General features: G+C 45.6%; 1 protein-coding gene across 3 annotated transcripts in view; it reads left to right on the top strand.

The window, feature by feature from the left end:
- LOC142571571 (unconventional myosin-IXa-like) overlaps positions 1-13,142 on the top strand; it is a 120,408-nt gene extending 107,266 nt beyond the window's left edge. For all 3 annotated transcript variants that reach the window (XM_075680042.1, XM_075680041.1, XM_075680040.1), the window contains exon 43: positions 9,833-13,142. In XM_075680042.1, the coding sequence (XP_075536157.1) occupies positions 9,833-10,032 (200 nt within the window). In that variant the 3' untranslated portion in view covers positions 10,033-13,142. The remainder of the gene's footprint in view (positions 1-9,832) is intronic.
- Positions 13,143-18,211: the final 5,069 nt, after the last annotated feature.

The following is an 18,211-nucleotide window of genomic DNA, read 5'->3' as shown; positions in this document are numbered from 1 at the left end:
TGATCACACGGGCAGTATAAGCAGCAGTAGGGCGAATGGGTTGAGCACTCGCCGTTCGGAGCGACAATCCAGACAGAGACGTCGTCACTTTACGAAGTGAACGGCAAAACCTGGCATCCATAACTGAAATAGCGGCACCAGTATCGACTAAGGCGACTGTAGCAACATCTTCGATAAACACATCAATGACATTAGCAGGTAAAGGAGGAGGACTTTGGCATGTCGACACTTGCGCAGTTCTTGCCTCAGGAACTGCGTTGTGTAGTTTCCCTCTTCGTTAGAGATGGGTCATCGACGCATAGGGGAAAGCGATCGACGACGTGGGGAGGGTGACCGGAGGCGTTCGAAGCGAGGACGGCGATCAGTCTGGGAGCTAGCTGGTGATGGGTTGAAGGGTTCGTAAGGTGCATTTGCATCAGGCGGCACATAGGGCGCTCGGCGATCGTCATCGAACGCCTGCGATCGGCGGCGGCAGAACCTTGCGACATGACCGGGATACCTGCATGTGAAGCATATAGGGCGATTGTCCGGCGTACGCCACGGGTTAGCGACGGCAGTGGTGGTCCAGGGGACAGGAGGGGGAGGGCGGTGCACAGGCTGCTGGAAGCGACGCACGGGCACACTGCGAGGGGCCATTGCAGCAACCATAGCATAAGTGACTGGTGTAGTCACGACATCCTGCTGGTGAACAGCCGGCAGCGCTTCTGCGACCTCTTCATGGATCACGTTACGGATATGAGACGGCAAAGTGCTGGCAGACTCCTGAGTGACGGACACCAGAGATAACTGTCGTGCTACTTCTTCGCGGATGAAATCCTTGATTTGCGTTATCAGGGAGGCTTGTTCTGGGCCTGTGGTAAGGCTGCAGAGTGATGCCGCATTTGGTGTGGGATGTCGCCTTGTCAGAATTCGCTGCTTACGCAATTCATCATAGCTCTGGCACAAGCTGATGACATCGCCAACGGTGCGCGGGTCCTTGGCCAGAAGCATTTGGAACGCGTCATCGTCGATTCCCTTCATGACGTGCTTGATCTTTTCCGCTTCCGTCATGGCAGCGTTCACGCGCCTGCACAAATCGAGAACGTCTTCTATATAGCTGGTGAATGTCTCACCCGTGTCCTGTGCGCGTGTACGCAAACGCTGCTCGGCTCGGAGTTTCCCGACGGCGGGTTGGTCAAATACTTCTGCAATCGACGTCTTGAGCGCCGACCACGTTCGGATATCCCTTTCATGATTTCTGAATCAGAGACTGGCCACGCCCGCGAGGTAGAATGATACGTAAGCCAGCTTGTCCGAGTCATTCCATTTGTTGTAGGACGACAGCCACTCTTCAACGTCGTTGTCGTCGGTTCCGCTGAAGACGGGAGGCTCCCGCTGACGAACGGTGCCAGCGCAAGCGACGGGTGGCGATGGAAGAGTCTGCTGGTCGGCGTCCGGCATGGCAGGGGGTAGCGTCCGAGAACGGAGTTCCAGGATGGTAGAGTGAAATGTTACCCCGCACGGCTCCACCACTTATAAAGGAGGTTTATTGGGGTTCGTAGCGACCGCCGGTTCTACGATGCACCGAGTACAGTCCCCGAGCTCGAGCCTCTGCTGCGCGCTTGATGCTGCCGATGCTGCTGACTGCGCGCACGTGCGTCATCTTCCTTACAATATATAGTCATATCATAAGAAGCCAACAAACACTAACACCAAGGAATACATAGGGAAAATTACTTGTGCTTAATGAAGTAAAGAAATGATAAATTAATGTAAATAAAAGTGGGTGAATAAACAACTTGCCGCAGGTAGGAACCGAACCCACAACCTTCGCATTTCGCGTGCGATGCTCTACCACTTGAGCTACCGCGGTGCTGTTTCCCCATCCACTTTCTTGGGTATTTATGTGTCCTAGTGGAATCCTGGGAGTGTTAGCCAGCGCCACCACTCACAGACTTTGGCTGCGGACGTGGAGCGTCCTTTTTGCTGCAAGCGTCACGAGAATGTGATCTTTTTGGGTGAAGGCAATGGTCAATAAACCCACACACACTACCTGAAGGCATCAATGCTGCCGGATTCGAGACCCTCGTTATGTAATCGAAATGCGAAGATTGTGGGTTCGGTTCCCACCTGCGGCAAGTTGTTTATTCATCCACTTGTCCAGTTGTTATTCATCCAGCGAGGCACATGTACCTTATGCATATGATCTCTATGTGAGGAGATGAATTGTGCTGGATTAATCCACGCCGACAGAAGCGCTGCATTCTGATAGTAAGTCTTATGAACTAAGCATAGGTGTGATTGTTTCCTGCGAGTTAACAGCGAAGGTAGGTCCAGCATAGTCTTCATTTGTGTTACACTTGCCGTACGATGGTAATTAGTTATTATAAACTGAGTGGAGCGATTCTGGATGCTTTCAAGGCAGTTAATTGAGATGGCATGATGTCGGTCCCATACTGATGATGTTTATTCCAACTGTGGACGAACATATGTCGTGTATAACAATTACTTAAGTGATAATGGTGCGAGCGAGAAGTTTCTGCAAAGATATCCAAGTGTGCGATTAGCTTTGCTTGTTATAAAGTCGATAAGGTACTTCCAGGATAAGTTATAGGTTATATAGACGCCGAGATATTTGTAGTTTCTTACGCTCTCTAAAGGAATGTTATCAAGTAAATAGGCAGGACAAGCTTCATTAGTATGGAATATTCAGATCAATTTACATTTCTTGATGTTAAGTTGCATGTGCCATTTAGTAGCCCAGTTATGCAGTGTGTTTAAATCGTCGTGAAGAGAGGAAATAATAGCGTCATTACTAATTTTGCGATATATTATGCAGTCATCTGCAAAAAGACAAATTTTAGACTAAATGTTATCAGGCAGATCATTAACGTTGATAAAAAATAACAGCGGCCCAAATACAAACCCCTGTGAAACGCCAGGTTTGACAGGTGTTAGAGTAAATTAACTTCATTAGTGTTTACTAATTTCATGTGGTGTGTTAGAAATGCTTTTATCCAATTAATTACATTAGTGTCACTATTTAGTGCAGTGAGCTTAGATAGCAATAATGTGTGGTCTGCTTTGTCAAATGCTTTAGCGAAATCAAGAAAAATACAGTCTTAAGAAATCCTGTGTCCAAGTTAGAATGCATTTCATTCGTTAAGCAAGGAAGCTGGGTATCACAGGAGAAAAAAAAAAGCAGTTTTACAAACACCGTGTTGGCTAGATACTGTATAAAGAAATTGTTAGATTCAAGGTGATTGATTACCTGAGAATAAATTACATGCTCCATTATCTTACAGGGCACTGAAGTCAAACTAATGGGCCTATAATTATAAGGGTTATGTGTAACACCAGATTTATGAATTGGAATGATCTTAGCCATTTTCCAATCTAGAGGCAATGTGCCGTTGTGAAGCGACTGAGAAAAAAATTTATTCTAAAATTATAGAGTAATATTCACTAGTGCTATATGACTATGAATGCTATAGTGCTATACTCACTATATGCTATAGTGCTATACTTAGTGCATATATGAATATGAATACAACAATCAAACCCCAGCCCTCAGTCCCCAGCAGCTGCGAAGCAACTGACCACGGCAGCGGTCAGACCTGCGACGCAGCAGAGGGTGCTAAGAATCCCTGGCTCCGGACAGGCCGCCATTGGAATCTGAACCTGGCAACGTTTAATGTTAGAACGTTATCTAGTGAGGCGAGTCTAGCAGTGTTATTGGAGGAATTAGAGGCTAGTAAATGGGATATAATAGGGCTCAGTGAGGTTAGGAGGACAAAAGAAGCATATACAGTGCTAAAAAGCGGGCACGTCCTGTGCTACCAGGGCTTAGCGGAGAGACGAGAACTAGGAGTCGGATTCCTGATTAATAAGGATATAGCTGGTAACATCCAGGATTTCTATAGTATAACGAGAGAGTGGCAGGTCTTGTTGTGAAAATTAATAAGAGATACAAATTGAAGGTCGTACAGGTCTACGCCCTGTGGGGAGCACCCACCTCCATTTCCTCCCGCGTACCCGCGGCATCCCGTTCGCACGTGGCGACGGGTCGGGCCGGCGTAGACATGGGAGAGAGGCACTACGTGCCCTCCCTTTCTCCATCGCTCTGATGACGCGCGTACTCCTCTTTCCCTACGCGGCTCATGGGAAAGGGAAACGTATCCGGCGGGCGAGGAGGACTTCCCCTCGCAAAAAGGTAAAAAAGCATAAAAGCTCGCCACCGGGGGCGACTCGCTCTCTTGGGACGCCGGACACCTGCCGCCTGGACGAAAGCACCTGCCGCATCCCGTGAGTGACCTCGTTTGTCTGACCCACCCAGACAACGAGGCAAGCCTATTTACTACTATTACTGAGAGGACGTCCCTCTGCGAGTGTTCATTATTGCTAATTGCAATAAACATTATTACCGTTGACGCCGCTGGTTGCCTTATTCGTTCGAACCCGGCGTAGCCGCGATTCCCGCGCTACGGGTTGGGAGTACCACGAAGCGACTGCGTGGGGCTAGATCCGGAGCTTGCCTTCAGCCCTAGCCGCACGCAGAGTGGAACCCCCACAGCCCCTACATACAGTCATGATGACCAGGAAGTCGAAAGCTTCTATGAGGATGTGGAATCGGCGATTGGTAAAGTCGAAACAAAATACACTATACTGATGGGCGACTTCAATGCCAAGGTAGGCAAGAAGCAAGCTGGAGACAAGTCAGTCGGGGAATATGGCATAGGCTCTAGGGATAGCAGGGGAGAATTATTAGTAGAGTTTGCATAACAGAATAATACGTGGATAATGAATACCTTCTTCCGCAAGCGGGACGGCTGAAAGTGGACGAGGAGAAGCCCGAATGGCGAGACTAGAAATAAAATAGACTTCATACTCTACGCTAACCCAGGCATCATACAAGATGTGGACGTGCTCGGCAAGGTGCGCTGCAGTGACCATAGGATGGTAAGAACTCGAATTAGCCTAGACTTGAGGAGGGAATGGAAGAAACTGGTACACAAAAAGCAAATCAATGAGTTGGTGGTAAGAGGGAAACTAGAGGAATTCTGGAACAAGCTACAGAACAGGTATTCGGCTTTAACTCAGGAAGAGGACCTTAGCGTTGAAGCAATGAACGACAATCTTATGGGCATCATTAAGGAGCGTGCAATAGAAGTCGGTGGTAACACCGTTAGACAGGATACCAGTAAGCTATCGCAGGAGACGAAAGATCTGACAAAGAAACACCAATGTATGAAAGCCTCTAACCCTACAGCTAGAATAGAACTGGCAGAACTTTCTAAGTTAATCAACAAGCGTAAGACAGCTGACATAAGGAACTATAATATATATAGAATTGAACATGCCCTCAGGAATGGAGGGAGCCTAAAAGCAGTGAAGAAGAAACTAGGAATTGGCAAGAATCAGATGTATGCGTTAGGAGACAAAGCCGGCAATATCATTACTAATATGGATGAGATAGTTCAAGTGGCTGAGGAGTTCTATAGAGATTTATACAGTACCAGTGGCACCCATGACGATAATGGAAGAGAGAATAGTCTAGAGGAATTCAAAATCCCACAGGTAACACCGGAAGAGGTAAAGAAAGCCTTGGGGAGCTATACAAAGGGGGAAGGCAGCTGGGGAAGATCAGGTAACGGCAGATTTGCTGAAGGATGGTGGGCAGATTGTTCTAGAAAAACTGGCCACCCTGTATACACAATGCCTAATGACCTCGAGCGTACCAGAATCTTGGAAGAACGCTAACGTAACCCTAATCCTAATCCATAAGAAAGGGGACGCCAAAGACCTGAAAAGTTATAGACCGATCAGCTTACTGTCCGTTGCCTACAATGTATTTACTAAGGTAATCACAGATAGAATCAGGAACACCTTAGACTTCTGTCAACCAAAGGACCAGGCAGGATTCCGTAAAGGCTACTCAACAATAGACCATATTCACACTATTAATCAGGTGATAGAGAAATGTGCGGAATATAACCAACCCTTATATATAGCTTTCATTGATTACGAAAAAGCGTTTGATTCAGTCAGAACCTCAGCAGTCATGGAGTCATTACGGAATCGGGGTGTAGACGAGCCATATGTAAAAATACTGAAAGATATCTATAACGGCTCCACAGCCACGGTAGTCCTCCATAAAGAAAGCAACAAAATCCCAATAAAGAAAGGTGTCAGGCAGGGAGATACGATCTCTCCAATGCTATTCACAGTGTGCTTACAAAAGGTATTCAGAGACCTGGAGTGGGAAGAATTGGGGATAAGAATTAATGGAGTATACCTTAGTAACTTGCGATTCGCTGATGATATTGCCTTGCTTAGTAACTCGGGACCAATTGCAATGCATGCTCACTGACCTGGAGAGGCAAAGCAGAAGGGTGGGTCTAAAAATTAACCTGCAGAAAACTAAAGTAATGTTTAACATTTACATAGGGCAGGTAGTGACGGCGGATCCGGATCATGAGACTGAAATAATCAGAAGAATAAGAATGGGCTGAGGTGCGTTTGGCAGGCATTCTCAGATCATGAACAGCATGTTGCCATTATCCCTCAAGAGAAAAGTGTATAACAGCTGTGTCTTACCAGTACTCACGTATGGGGCAGAAACCCTGAGGCTTACGAAAGAGGGTTCTATTTAAATTGAGGACGACGCAACGGGCTATGGAAAGAATGATGGGTGTAATGTTAAGGGATAAGAAAAGAGCAGATTGGGTGAGGGAACAAACGCGAGTAAATGACATTGTAGTTGAAATAAAGGAAAAGAAATGGGCATGGGCAGGACATTTAATTAGGAGGGAAGATAACCGATGGTCATTAAGGGTTACGGACTGGATTCCAAGGGAAGTGAAGCATAGCATGGGGCGGCAGAAAGTTAGGTGGGCGGATGAGATAAAGAAGTTTGCAGGGACAACGTGGCCAAAATTAGTACATGACAGGGGTTGTTGGAGAAGTATGGGAGAGGCCTTTGCCCTGCAGTGGGCGTAACCAGGCTGATGATGATGATTATGGCTCCTTAGTGCTGTGTAAAAATTTAATGTTAATTCTATCAACACCACATGACGATTTTGATTCTAATTTATGATTGATTTAACACTGTTACTAAACACTGTTACTATTAAATGCTGGGATCCATCTGGGGGTGTTCTTTAGGTCGTATTTCAGGAAGTGTAACATGCGAAGACTGCGAAAAGGCCTGTACGAACGTGTCATTTAGCACATTGGTGCATGCGTGGTTGGCGATTGCGTTCCCGGTTGGTAAAGTTAGAGTGATATTTCTAGTGCTGTCTCCTTTCATAGAACTCCAGAATGCTTTACTGTTAGTTTTCAGTAGCTTGGGAAGGGTAACATTGTAGTAGTAAAACTTCGCAGACCGTAAGTTAGAAAAGCATGTGGCGGCAGCGGATCTTTATGAGAACCAGTGTTCAGGATTTAGTGACCGTTTAGCGATATGAAATAGGCATTTCTTTTTGTTACTTAGTCTGTTAAGGTGCCTGTTATACCATGGTGCGTTACTATTTGAATATATATGTCGGACTGGAATATAACGATTTCTTAGATCAGATATTTTTGTTTAAAGAGGCACCAAGTTGTCTCAACAGAACGATCAATATGGCCATGCAGAAACGTGTGAAAAAAGGAAGCAAGTTTGTTGTTTATTGCAGAGACGTTAGCCTTTTTATAATCTATTTGTTTAAATTGTTTACGTTTCAGTGGTAGCGATATTGTGATTGTAAAATGTAATGCATCATGTTCGCTAAGGCCAGATAAGTGCGTTATTGGGGATATTATGTCAGCTGATGAGGTCAGCACAAGATTAAGTAATGATGACTTAGTGCCTGCTACATGTGTTGGAAGAACGACCGTTTGTACTCGGGTAAAGTCGGAACAAATAGTGATAAACTGATTAGCCTCACTGGATGATGGGTTAGAGAAGGGGCATGTGCTTGACCTGTTTATGTTAGGAAAGTTAGTCACCCATAAGAATTGTCTTTGCTCTAAGGAATCTTAGTGTTAATTGATTTAGGCAGTCATGTGCTCTAAGGAATCTTAGTGTTAATTGATTTAGGCAGTCATGCATGGGATCACAGAATCAACTATTCGAGGGCGGCTGGTAGCAGACGCCTAAGATAATTTTTTTGTAATTAATGGTTAAACAACAAAAGACGGATTCAATTTCAGTGATTATCGATATGTTAAAGCACTCAAGGCATTTACTAACAGCAAGCAATACACCACCCACGATTCTGTCAGTACAGTCATTCCGATACACACCATATTTTTACGACAATTAAACAATTCCTCATTTGTTATTTTGTTAGTCAACCAAGTTTCAGTTATCGCTATTATGTCAGCATCAGTGTCATCAATGAAAGGGACAAATTGTCCCTTTTATTAAATATACTGCGAATATTAGTAAATACAACTGAGATAACGTGTTTCGAAGAAGTGGAAGCATCTCCCCTCGCTTGTCGCTATCGCGAGTTCTGTAAGACACGACCAGAGCAAAGAATTCGAGAGTCGGAATTTCTGTTTCATGGTGTAATTTCGTAGACAACATCGTTACCTAGGTCGTAGCCATAACACTGTCTCCCACTTTCGTAATGAAGCCTGTAGGGTGCATTTAGTCCTTTGCCATATTCCGTTAATGTATTTCTTATATTTCGTGTTGCCTCACAGAACTCTTCGCTCACAGTCAGGCTGCTCCCTTTAAGAAGATAACACTTAGACAGAACTTGTTCTTTGGTTTTATAAGATGAAAACAACTATTATCGGCCGCGATTTTTGTTCAGTGAAGGGACAAATCCTATGTTCGCGCGATATGTGGTTGCATGTTAAACTGAGTTTTAAAGGGTTCTTTATCAACTCTAGGGCTTTCTCCTCTGACATTGAATTTTCTGTTGGAGTATCGGGTACACACACAAAGAAAAACCTGATTTTCGCGACGTGAGCGACCTTCTGTGTCATCAAGTCGTGCACGAAGCATGTTCGTATCAGTTACTACACCTTCAATCTTCTCGCGCAATATGCTGACATCCTGTTTCCATTTATCAAGGATGGCTGTGTGGCTTTCTACGTGTTGCAGTCTGATCGATGTCGGATATAGCATCTGAAACGGTTTTTTGCTGTTGTTTCAGCTCATGAATTGTCTCCAACGTAGAATTTTGTACAGATTCCATTCTAATAGATCTTTCATTTAAGTCCCTCACGGTTTTGTCTACTTCAGCAAGTACTTCGTCCTTGGATGGGCCAGGATTGCTTTCCACGTCACCACACAGTGAAAGAAACAAGGAACAGAACGGGTCACTCAAGGCTTCTGGGCACGGAAGTAGACAATGAAGCTATTACTAGATTTAAAACAAAGAAGTGGCAGTTTGGAAATGTAACTGACCTGCAGCGTGAAAAAAGACAAGTGTGAGCCTGTCATCCTGTCGGTGCCTCCGTGCCCTCTGACTGTCCAGAGCGTATTGCTTGGCTTTAAATGTCCTGCTGCTGGCGATGTCGATGCTGTTGTGGTTGCGTTGTGGTGAGCCGAAGATAGGAATGGGGTGTCTTCGAGATGTAGATTTGGTAACGGCTTTGATCCGGGCAAAGTGTAGCAGTAACAGGTTCACTGAATTTGCCGGCAATGGAAGCATGGACGATAGGCTCACCACATGAATCCAGTGGAACAGTGCACCGGAAACGAGGGATGAAGGTAGCGGGCAACTGCAGCGTGAAAAAAGACAAGTGTGAGCCTGTCATTCTGTCGGTGCCTCTGTGCCCTACAGGATGTTGGGTTGTTATGCGTGTTAGGTGTGTTGTTATGCTGTTCCAGATGACGATGAGCACTTTCTTGTAGGTGCCATGGCGCAAGGCGACCAGAGGCATCACCCGAAGACACGAGTCTCAACGCCATTGCGCCGTTTGCAGCCGGCTCGCTTCCCACCTGGCACTGGCTCGGGCGGCTCAGCGTCAGGCTTGTCGGCTTCGGCCTCGGACACCAGTGTTGTCTCACTGTATAAGCCTACTGAAGTGGATGACGAGGCCATCATGGTGTAGTTATAATCAATGTGCCATGGACTGTGCTGCAGTGCTTCACTGTTCCCGTTGAGGGGCTCCCAATCAGTGTAGTGTTGTGACTAGCATTCCTGTATCTGGTCGTGATGTCTGCAGTTTGCAGAATAAGGTCCCACATGTTTAAGGATGCGCTGGCAGTAAAATCAGTTTTAAGGACGCGGACAAATGAATAGTGATTAGGTACTAGCTCTCTGAGCACGTGTTCTTCCATTTGCTTTATTGTGATGAGCCGATTGGGGACTGGGCCGGGTTACAAAGATTTTTCTTTTCCCACGGGCAATATTTAAAGACTGTGAGACAATGGGGCATTCCCTGCCTTCTTGGTGGAGCAGCAAGTGGAACTTGTTTCACCTCTATTGCTCTGCAACTTACAATGAGCTGTCGGTGCAGAAACTAAAAAAAAAAAAAAAAAAAACACACAAAAGTGATTTGCATATGGGAATGGACAAACAAGCTAGCATGCACGTGTGTCACATTTTTGCATCTCTTGTGACATGCGGATCACAGACGTGGCTGTTGGCTTTCTGCCCGTCGTGACAGCAGTGTTCTGCAAGCACAAATTGGTGTGGTGGGGCTGTGTGTGTAGCATCAAGGCCCTGTTGGCCTGATATTTCAGCCGATACGAACAAGTGCTTGTTTTACTACTCTTCACCACGTGAGAGGCAGTATGCTAAGAGTGATTAGCAGAGGTGAACGCTTGAGAGGCTGTGTGCAACTTAATTTTTTAAGGAGATCTATATGGCAGTGGTTTACTGTAACTGCTTATTTTGTCAAAGTGAACACCTTGTATGCCCTGAAGATCGTCTTCATCTGTAAATTGTCCCTGCTAGCATGTTTCATCAGATGTGCATTTGTTCAGGCTTATATAGCCCAAGAGAACACTTCCATTTTAATATTTCCCCTCCTGTCTCTTTCTGGACATTGTGATTACGTCCTTCTTACTGTCTATCAGATTTAGTTGTTTGTGCAGCGCTATTTTCATTTGCCTTTGATGTTGTCAACTTTGATGTTGTGAATGGTGGATTGAACACACTGTATTTTTGGGCCCTTCTTTTCCGAGGGGCAGGTTTCCTCATTTTGCTCTGCCACTTGTTTGTCTCAGTTCTCATGCTGCAAGCAGCTGCTTTTACCACATTGTTTATTGCTGCAAAAAAAGAAAGTGTGCATCCGTCTTGCATAAGTGACACACTGTGGAGAAATCTCAAAGTCTTCTGTGGCAAAGGTGTCCCGTCCCGTCATCATTTTTATATTACGCTTGGCATTAACTTTCGTGGAATAACAATTTCCTGTTGAGTTTTTAGAGGATGTTTTTGATCTTTATCATGGTGGCCAAATGTAACTTCGTCCTAAAGGGAGGCATTTGATCTTAAAGAATATTCTTAATGATGTCAACCTGCCTAACTAGTGTAGTGGGTAGGTAGGTAGGTGCCGGAGAGAGTAGCTTCGTGTGTACTAGTTTGGGCAACTTGTACTGTGGCTGCTCAACATGAATGTCTTCCCCTGAAAACTGCACTTATGGAGGCATGGTTCACTGTCAACTCTAGCTGGCAAAATGCCAGTCTCTCTCTCTCTCTCTCCCCCCCTCCCCCCATTTGTGTGTGTCTCAAGCTTGTGATACGCTCGACACTTTTTTTTCCTCCAGTGTCACGAGGTATTATGTTCTGTAACTGCCACCGATATCTTCTGTTGTACTACTGTGCTGAACACACGCACGGAACAAAACCGGCTTTATATGCAATGTTTCATCTAGTCAGTGACATCCGCGTGAAACACTCCGTGACAAACCAGTTTCAGTATAATGCTTAAACTGCCGGGAATTGGTGTTTTGTATTTGGTCAGCGACATTTTTTTTATCCACATATACACTGTGTTTTGTAAAGGTCCATGTATTGTTAGCATCTGCAATTTTGCAAGCTTCTCAACTTCATATGTGCTTCCCCCCTCCCTCTGCTGGTGGACGGGCTTTTATTTTTATGACTGTGTGGACTGTGGCGAAGGCTGTAGCAATTCCTTTTCTCCACTGCCCCGTGGTTATATTGCATTTTAGCATTTGAGTTTCTAAATGTGACTGTGTCAGAAATTTTTTTTAAGGAGCCTTAAGGGGCCTTAATCTGCTCTGCACACTTAACTCATTTACCACGCAATTCTTTTATTATCTTATTGATTCTTATCTAAAAAAGTTGAACCATCTACATTGTGAAGCCCTTCTACTATAATGCCGTCTGCTATACTCCATTCCAAAACGCTCGTCCAGATGTGGTCCATCTGCCATGACCACTTTCTGTTTTTGTTATTCTTCTGACCACTACTTCGCACACATTTTACACTTGTGGATCACAATGTGTTTAGACCTTGTGAAAGATGCCAAATGTGACATTGAATGCCAGCGTTGGAACTGCAACAAAGTTTTCAAGTTACAAATGCACATATTAACTAAAGCAGGGTGGCACACACATATTTCCAGACATCTTTATTTTTTTTTTGTTCTATGCCTTTGAAGAGGCATTCATACGACCACTCTTCTTAAATTAAACTTTTTTGTTATTTAACTATATTGATGTACTTGCAAGTGTCAAATGAATGTAAGCACAGCTGGTGCATACCAAAGTTGGTGCTTGCTATTTACCGAACTGGACTGCGGTCTCTCTTATTTGGTGAGTATGGCGCTGATGGAATCGGGGAACTGCCCAGTGTGCCACAGCACAAATGTACCAGAAGTGTCAAAAAACAAAAGAAAGAAGAAATGACTACTCTATTTATGCCAGTGTTGTCTGTTTAATGTTGGGTGTGCGAGTGCCGTGGCTTGTACAGATTGAAGTGCCTTGATCTTACTGTGTTGCTTCACCCGGTTTTTTTTCCCCACTTTTTATTCATTCAGAGAAGGAATGGCATTGTTGCCCTTCTCTTTATATTTTTTTTTCTTGTGTGTGTGCATGTGTGTGGCACTGCGACTTTGTGCAATTGGCATAATGTGCAGCAAGGCTTTTTGAGGCCAAGTGGGTGCAAGGCAGGCAGTTGCATTACACGTTGTTGGAGTTGTTCTGCTGGCTTACTCATGGTGTTGTACATTAAACTGTGACTTTGTAAATTTATCATGCTCAAGATTTTTGTACAAGAAATGTTTCCTGTGAGTGTTTTTATTCTTATTTCTGGAAATTAAACATGAAAAAAAAAGAAGCATTTGCATCTTATTTATGCGCTTGAGGAGAGCAGTGTACATGAGAATAGACAGTTTTAGTTTAGCGATCGTAACTTACAGTGTACGCTATACGCTATAGTCTAGCGTACGCTAAACAGCGCATATTTTTTTTCAGTTTTAGATGCCTGCGAGATCTTCGGATCGCGGAGGCCTTATGCTGTCGTTGTGGCTATCTCCTGACTGTAGCGATAGGTGGCGCCGACATCTCGAACGTTTCTCTCGTTAGGCTTTGACCCGTTCGAAACGAGAAGCAATCTCGAAAACATCACAATGTTACCCATAATACTCTGTCGTCGAAGTGGCCTGAGACTAAACGACAACTGTTTACATAGTCATTTGCTACGAACCAAGTGCATTTTACAAAAGCAACGCCAAATTCAATTCGAAGCGAGCCGCCAGGATCGCTGCCATGTTTCATGCAAACTCTGCAAACCAAGCAAAGACGCTCGCTATGGGTCGTTTCAACGTTCTTAGACATGCTTCAGTTTCGCAGCTCCCTATGCGAGCCCATTGGCCGACGTGGCCGCAACGGGTGTCACTGAAACTACCGGCGCTGCAGTCGCGTCTTTCGTCATGCGCCGCGCGTCGTCTGCTCTTGCTTCGACGCGTCGTTTTCACTAAATGGCTTGTAGGCGCTTAACCGTCGGTAAATGTAGTTTATATACGCAGTCTGAGTTTTGTGACAAACCTGCCGCGCGTAAGTAACCGGTACTTCACGGTGCCTATGCACTATCGGCGCTGCAGTGACTTATCTCACGCAGCGCGCATCGTCTACTCCTGCGATGTCATTTCTGCGGTTGGTCGTTTACCCCAACTGCCTGTGCCGTTCGCTCTTTGACGACTGTGTTTTGGCTGCCCGCACAATATTTTATGCCAAGGACCCTTGAATGACATGTCTAAATAGCCTTTAGAGGCTGCAACTACACCGCAAATGAGCGGTCGCGCACTGCGATTCCGCTTTTCAACAAACGTTTTCCCTATAAAAGCGCCACGGTGCTCCCTTCAGCGGGGGCTTTATTTTTTGCTGCTTATTCTTAAGATGTGTCGTAATTAAAGACTGCGAGCGCCTGTGCAGACGTAGGAACATTAACGCATCACGCCCAGCAGTCGCTTGAGAAAACGCTGTGGTGAATTGATCAACCCCCGTCAACGCTTCTTCGCCTAATAAATTTAATTGACACACGTACTTTTTATAGTTGTCCGCGGATATTATGGGACGTGCAAATGAGTTTGAAGTGATCTCTGAGCAGTGGCAAGAACGAAGTTAAATACTATGAACATATTTAGGTCAAAGCTTAATTAATTCATTTTCTTTTTGACGAACAAAACAAACAACAAACACAGTGGCACTTTTTATTTACTTTGTACACAAAAAAGTAATTTTGAGCTACTTTTGCTCAAAGCAATTTTGCCCTCTTTCTGGTTGTTTGCACCTACTCTGTCAGCGCGAGTTATCGACGCCAATCAGCACAGGTTATATATGAAATTACGTTAGCTCACCTGTCCATATTTGTGCTTGAGCAAATGGTTGCGTACACACTTTAGGGCATGTGGCATATCACACAGGAAATAAAGGTACGTGCGCTCAGGCAGGCATGGATGTGGAATCTTGTGAGAAGGTGAAGTTACGCTGCCGCTGATTCCCATCTGCTGCCACATCGAGCGATTGTTCCCAGCTCCGTCACTGACCACGGCGATCACCATAGCACCATGTTTATGCAATTGCATTACTGCTTGCAACACCAGCTCTACTAAAATCTTGCCAGGCACCGCACCTTTCTTGGCAAAGGTGTCAATCGGTTGCAGCCAGCACTCCAGTAGTGGTACGAACATCAGCACGAGCGCATGATCTGCAAGTTGGTCAGTTCCTTCATTTGAAATACCACCGTAGTCCGCAAAACCATCAAGTTTGAAGTTTGACTTGTTGAAATTGTGCGCCTGGCGTAACTTAATTTCATCCAAAATCAGTGTGCCGAATTTCCTCCCATCTGCTCTGTTGCCCAGCTGTTTCCCAATAGCTTCCATACAGAGAGGATTGAACCCATACTTGCATATGGTATTCCTTTCAGAATTTGTGTGAGATGGCTCAGGGAGGGCAAGGGCAGCATGTTCATGTCAGATAGAAGCTTATATGCTTGAGTGCTCGCTATCCTCAGCATTGAACAATTCAGCAGCCAATCCGCATTGTACCGCGCGCCACACGGAGACAATTGCTTTCAACTGTTTAAACGATGTCATAAATGCAAGTCGCTGTAAAGGCGGAAGTTCGGCCAACGCTTCCTCGATTCTGTTATCGGGCATTTCAGAAAGCCTTTTCTTCAGAGCCAAAATTTCCTTCTTTTGCTTTTGATGCGCAGCAGCCGCCCTAAGCAGCCTCTTCTTCACATTGCGTAGTTTCTGATGTCGCTTGAGCGTTGGGCTCGGAGCCTTAATACTCAGTCGAAGTTACCTCTGTAGACAGAGACAACGCGCGCAGACTATAGTTGCTTTGTAAGTACATTGCACTGCTTGCGGTGCATATTATCTGATGTCGCCGTCTCACGCTGGCCTGCTTTCACGCCCGCACATATGTTCAAGCTGTCTGCTTCTCTCAGGATTCTTTTTACACTTGCAATGCTAGTCGCAGCTCGAAATAGCCTCTTGTGAATTTTGCTGTAGCCGTTTATGCAGCAAGTACCATCCTCTTCAAGCACAACAGTTTTCATTACTCGCAGATGCCCGTCTACCAGTTGCCTCATATAAAATACTCCACATCCCTTCTGTGTTGCGTCGTCCTCAACAATTTCGAACTTCCAGAGCGCAGAAGGCAGTGTCACGTTCGTGAGCTCGTTGAGCGCAAAGTGTTAGCGAATATTTCTGAAGTTCCTTCTTCCAAGCCCAACAGGAGGTTTGAAGTTGAAGCGCTGTCACTACAAGCTTCGCCCGATGTACTTGGCAGCACTTGCGCTCGTTCTTTTGGTGGACGTCGCTTTCGCTTCACATTTTTTCGCTTTGAGATGTGCTCAGGCAGCCCAGGAAAGAGCCGAGGGAGTGGGCCGGGAACAAGCATCCATTTCCCCGCGAGGTAACAATATTTGTTTGTTACCCACAACATGCTTGTAGTATTTCAAAATGTCGTCGTCCTCAAAGTGGCGTTCACACACTTTTGATTTGTTTGTGAGGCGTTTGTCCTTTTGGTGTAGCATGTGTTCCAAACTGTTAAACTCTCCAGCGTCTTGCGGCGGTGCGAAAAAATGGTGACCAGCGGCATCGTGTCTCAGGCCGCTGGTGCAGCCGGGGGCAAAACAGCACGGCATAGGGAACTTCTTGCTGTCATGAGACGCGGAAACGCTTCTTCAAGAAACTTTTCAAGAGAGCAAATCACGACACATCACGCAACACCTACAAAACGGAGAAGGATAACGGCAGACGATGCAGTGCAACCAACATGAAACCAGAAGTGAAACCAGAAGTCAAGTTTCAAGTTCATTACCAGAAACGCATTTACAATAACTAGCTCAGATATGACAAATTTTCACAAAGAGGCTCAAAATTAAGAGCTGTGAAATAACTACTTCTTAAAATAAAAACCGGTAATCTACCAGATATCGAGAAACTTCTATCAGGAACGAAACAAAAAGTGACAAAAGACGCGATCGCAGCGCCGCTAGTTCGCGTGACCACCACTTCGGCCATCTCCCGAGCGGAGCTGTGAAACCATAGAGTTATTATACTGACTCTAGAGGACAAGCTACCCATAGGGCCCATGCATTGAAATCGGGAACCGCAAGAGCGCCGCCATGTTGCTACGCGCCGAGGTTGCCAGCTCCTGAGACGCTTGCTAGACTTGGTGACAGTAGTCAGTTTTAATCCGGCAACAGTAGCAGCGTAGCAGCATGGCGTCTCGCTTGTACTGTCGTGATCTGCGCGTGCAGCCGTGTGTTTGGGCTTTATAAGTTGGTTCTTTATTCTATGTTGCGGGACGGTGCGGGTGTGGTCCATGTTGGCCGTACAGGTGGCAGTTATGCAACCGAGGGATGATCCTGCTGAAGTTTCCGGTGGTATGCGGTTTTCAGCGGTCACGCCTGTTGCAGGAGTGTCACTCGACGAGGTTACGAGCTCGAAGCTGTGGTCAGATTCATCGTTGGCGTTCCGTAATTCTCTTCGCACGGGCGCGGTATGTTGCAAAAGCCGCTTTCGCGATCTATCGTCGCGGAGATAGGTCGGGATTTTTTATTATTATAAGCACTGATCCATTTGGGGTAGGGCACATGTAACCTACAAACGGAAGTATCAGGAGAGCACCTGAGATTATAATAAAGCAGGCGGCGCAGGAACTCCAGGGCACCCAAAGGACAGTGGGGGGATCAAAGCTCGAAGCAGAATGGTACGTAGGTATGGGGCCGCCGAGGCATGTGTGTGCCAGGGAGTGTTCGCACGGACAGCTCCCCTGGCACGCGCAGCAGAGCCTCGCAAGGACGAGATACCTTAAAGGCACCTGCGCCCATGATCTTTCTTTTGCCTCGGTGCAGTGTGCACGATTAAAGAGAATAATATGGAGGGCATCCGGTGCAGTCGCGAATGCGTCATGACAAATGTAGCTCGCGTCGCCTGGCGTGTGCAGTAATACCAGAGTTGGTTGTGTGAACTTTATGCATAATACGCTTTGTTACGGTACCTTAACGCAATGGGTCTAGAGGACGGTGTTGGTACATTTTTTCGTACCGCCCTAATCCTATACCCCCTACTACAAACACACACACACATACCCCCCTCTTTTTATGTATACATACAATTCCTTGCCATGACGGATCCATAGCCTCCTTTATTTTTGAAAAATAGAGGAGGCTATGGACCAATTGACCAGTTCAAGTTGTCAACTTGTCAGTAACTGTCATAGGAATCACTGTATTAAACACAATTCCACGATCGGATTGTTTACTTTCATTTTCTGTTGTAACACTGAGGACTACATAGAACTTT

Source organism: Dermacentor variabilis, chromosome 2 (genome assembly GCF_050947875.1).
Source record: "Dermacentor variabilis isolate Ectoservices chromosome 2, ASM5094787v1, whole genome shotgun sequence".
Taxonomy (NCBI): Eukaryota; Metazoa; Arthropoda; class Arachnida; order Ixodida; family Ixodidae; genus Dermacentor; species Dermacentor variabilis.
This window is presented reverse-complemented; position numbering and strand designations above follow the sequence as displayed.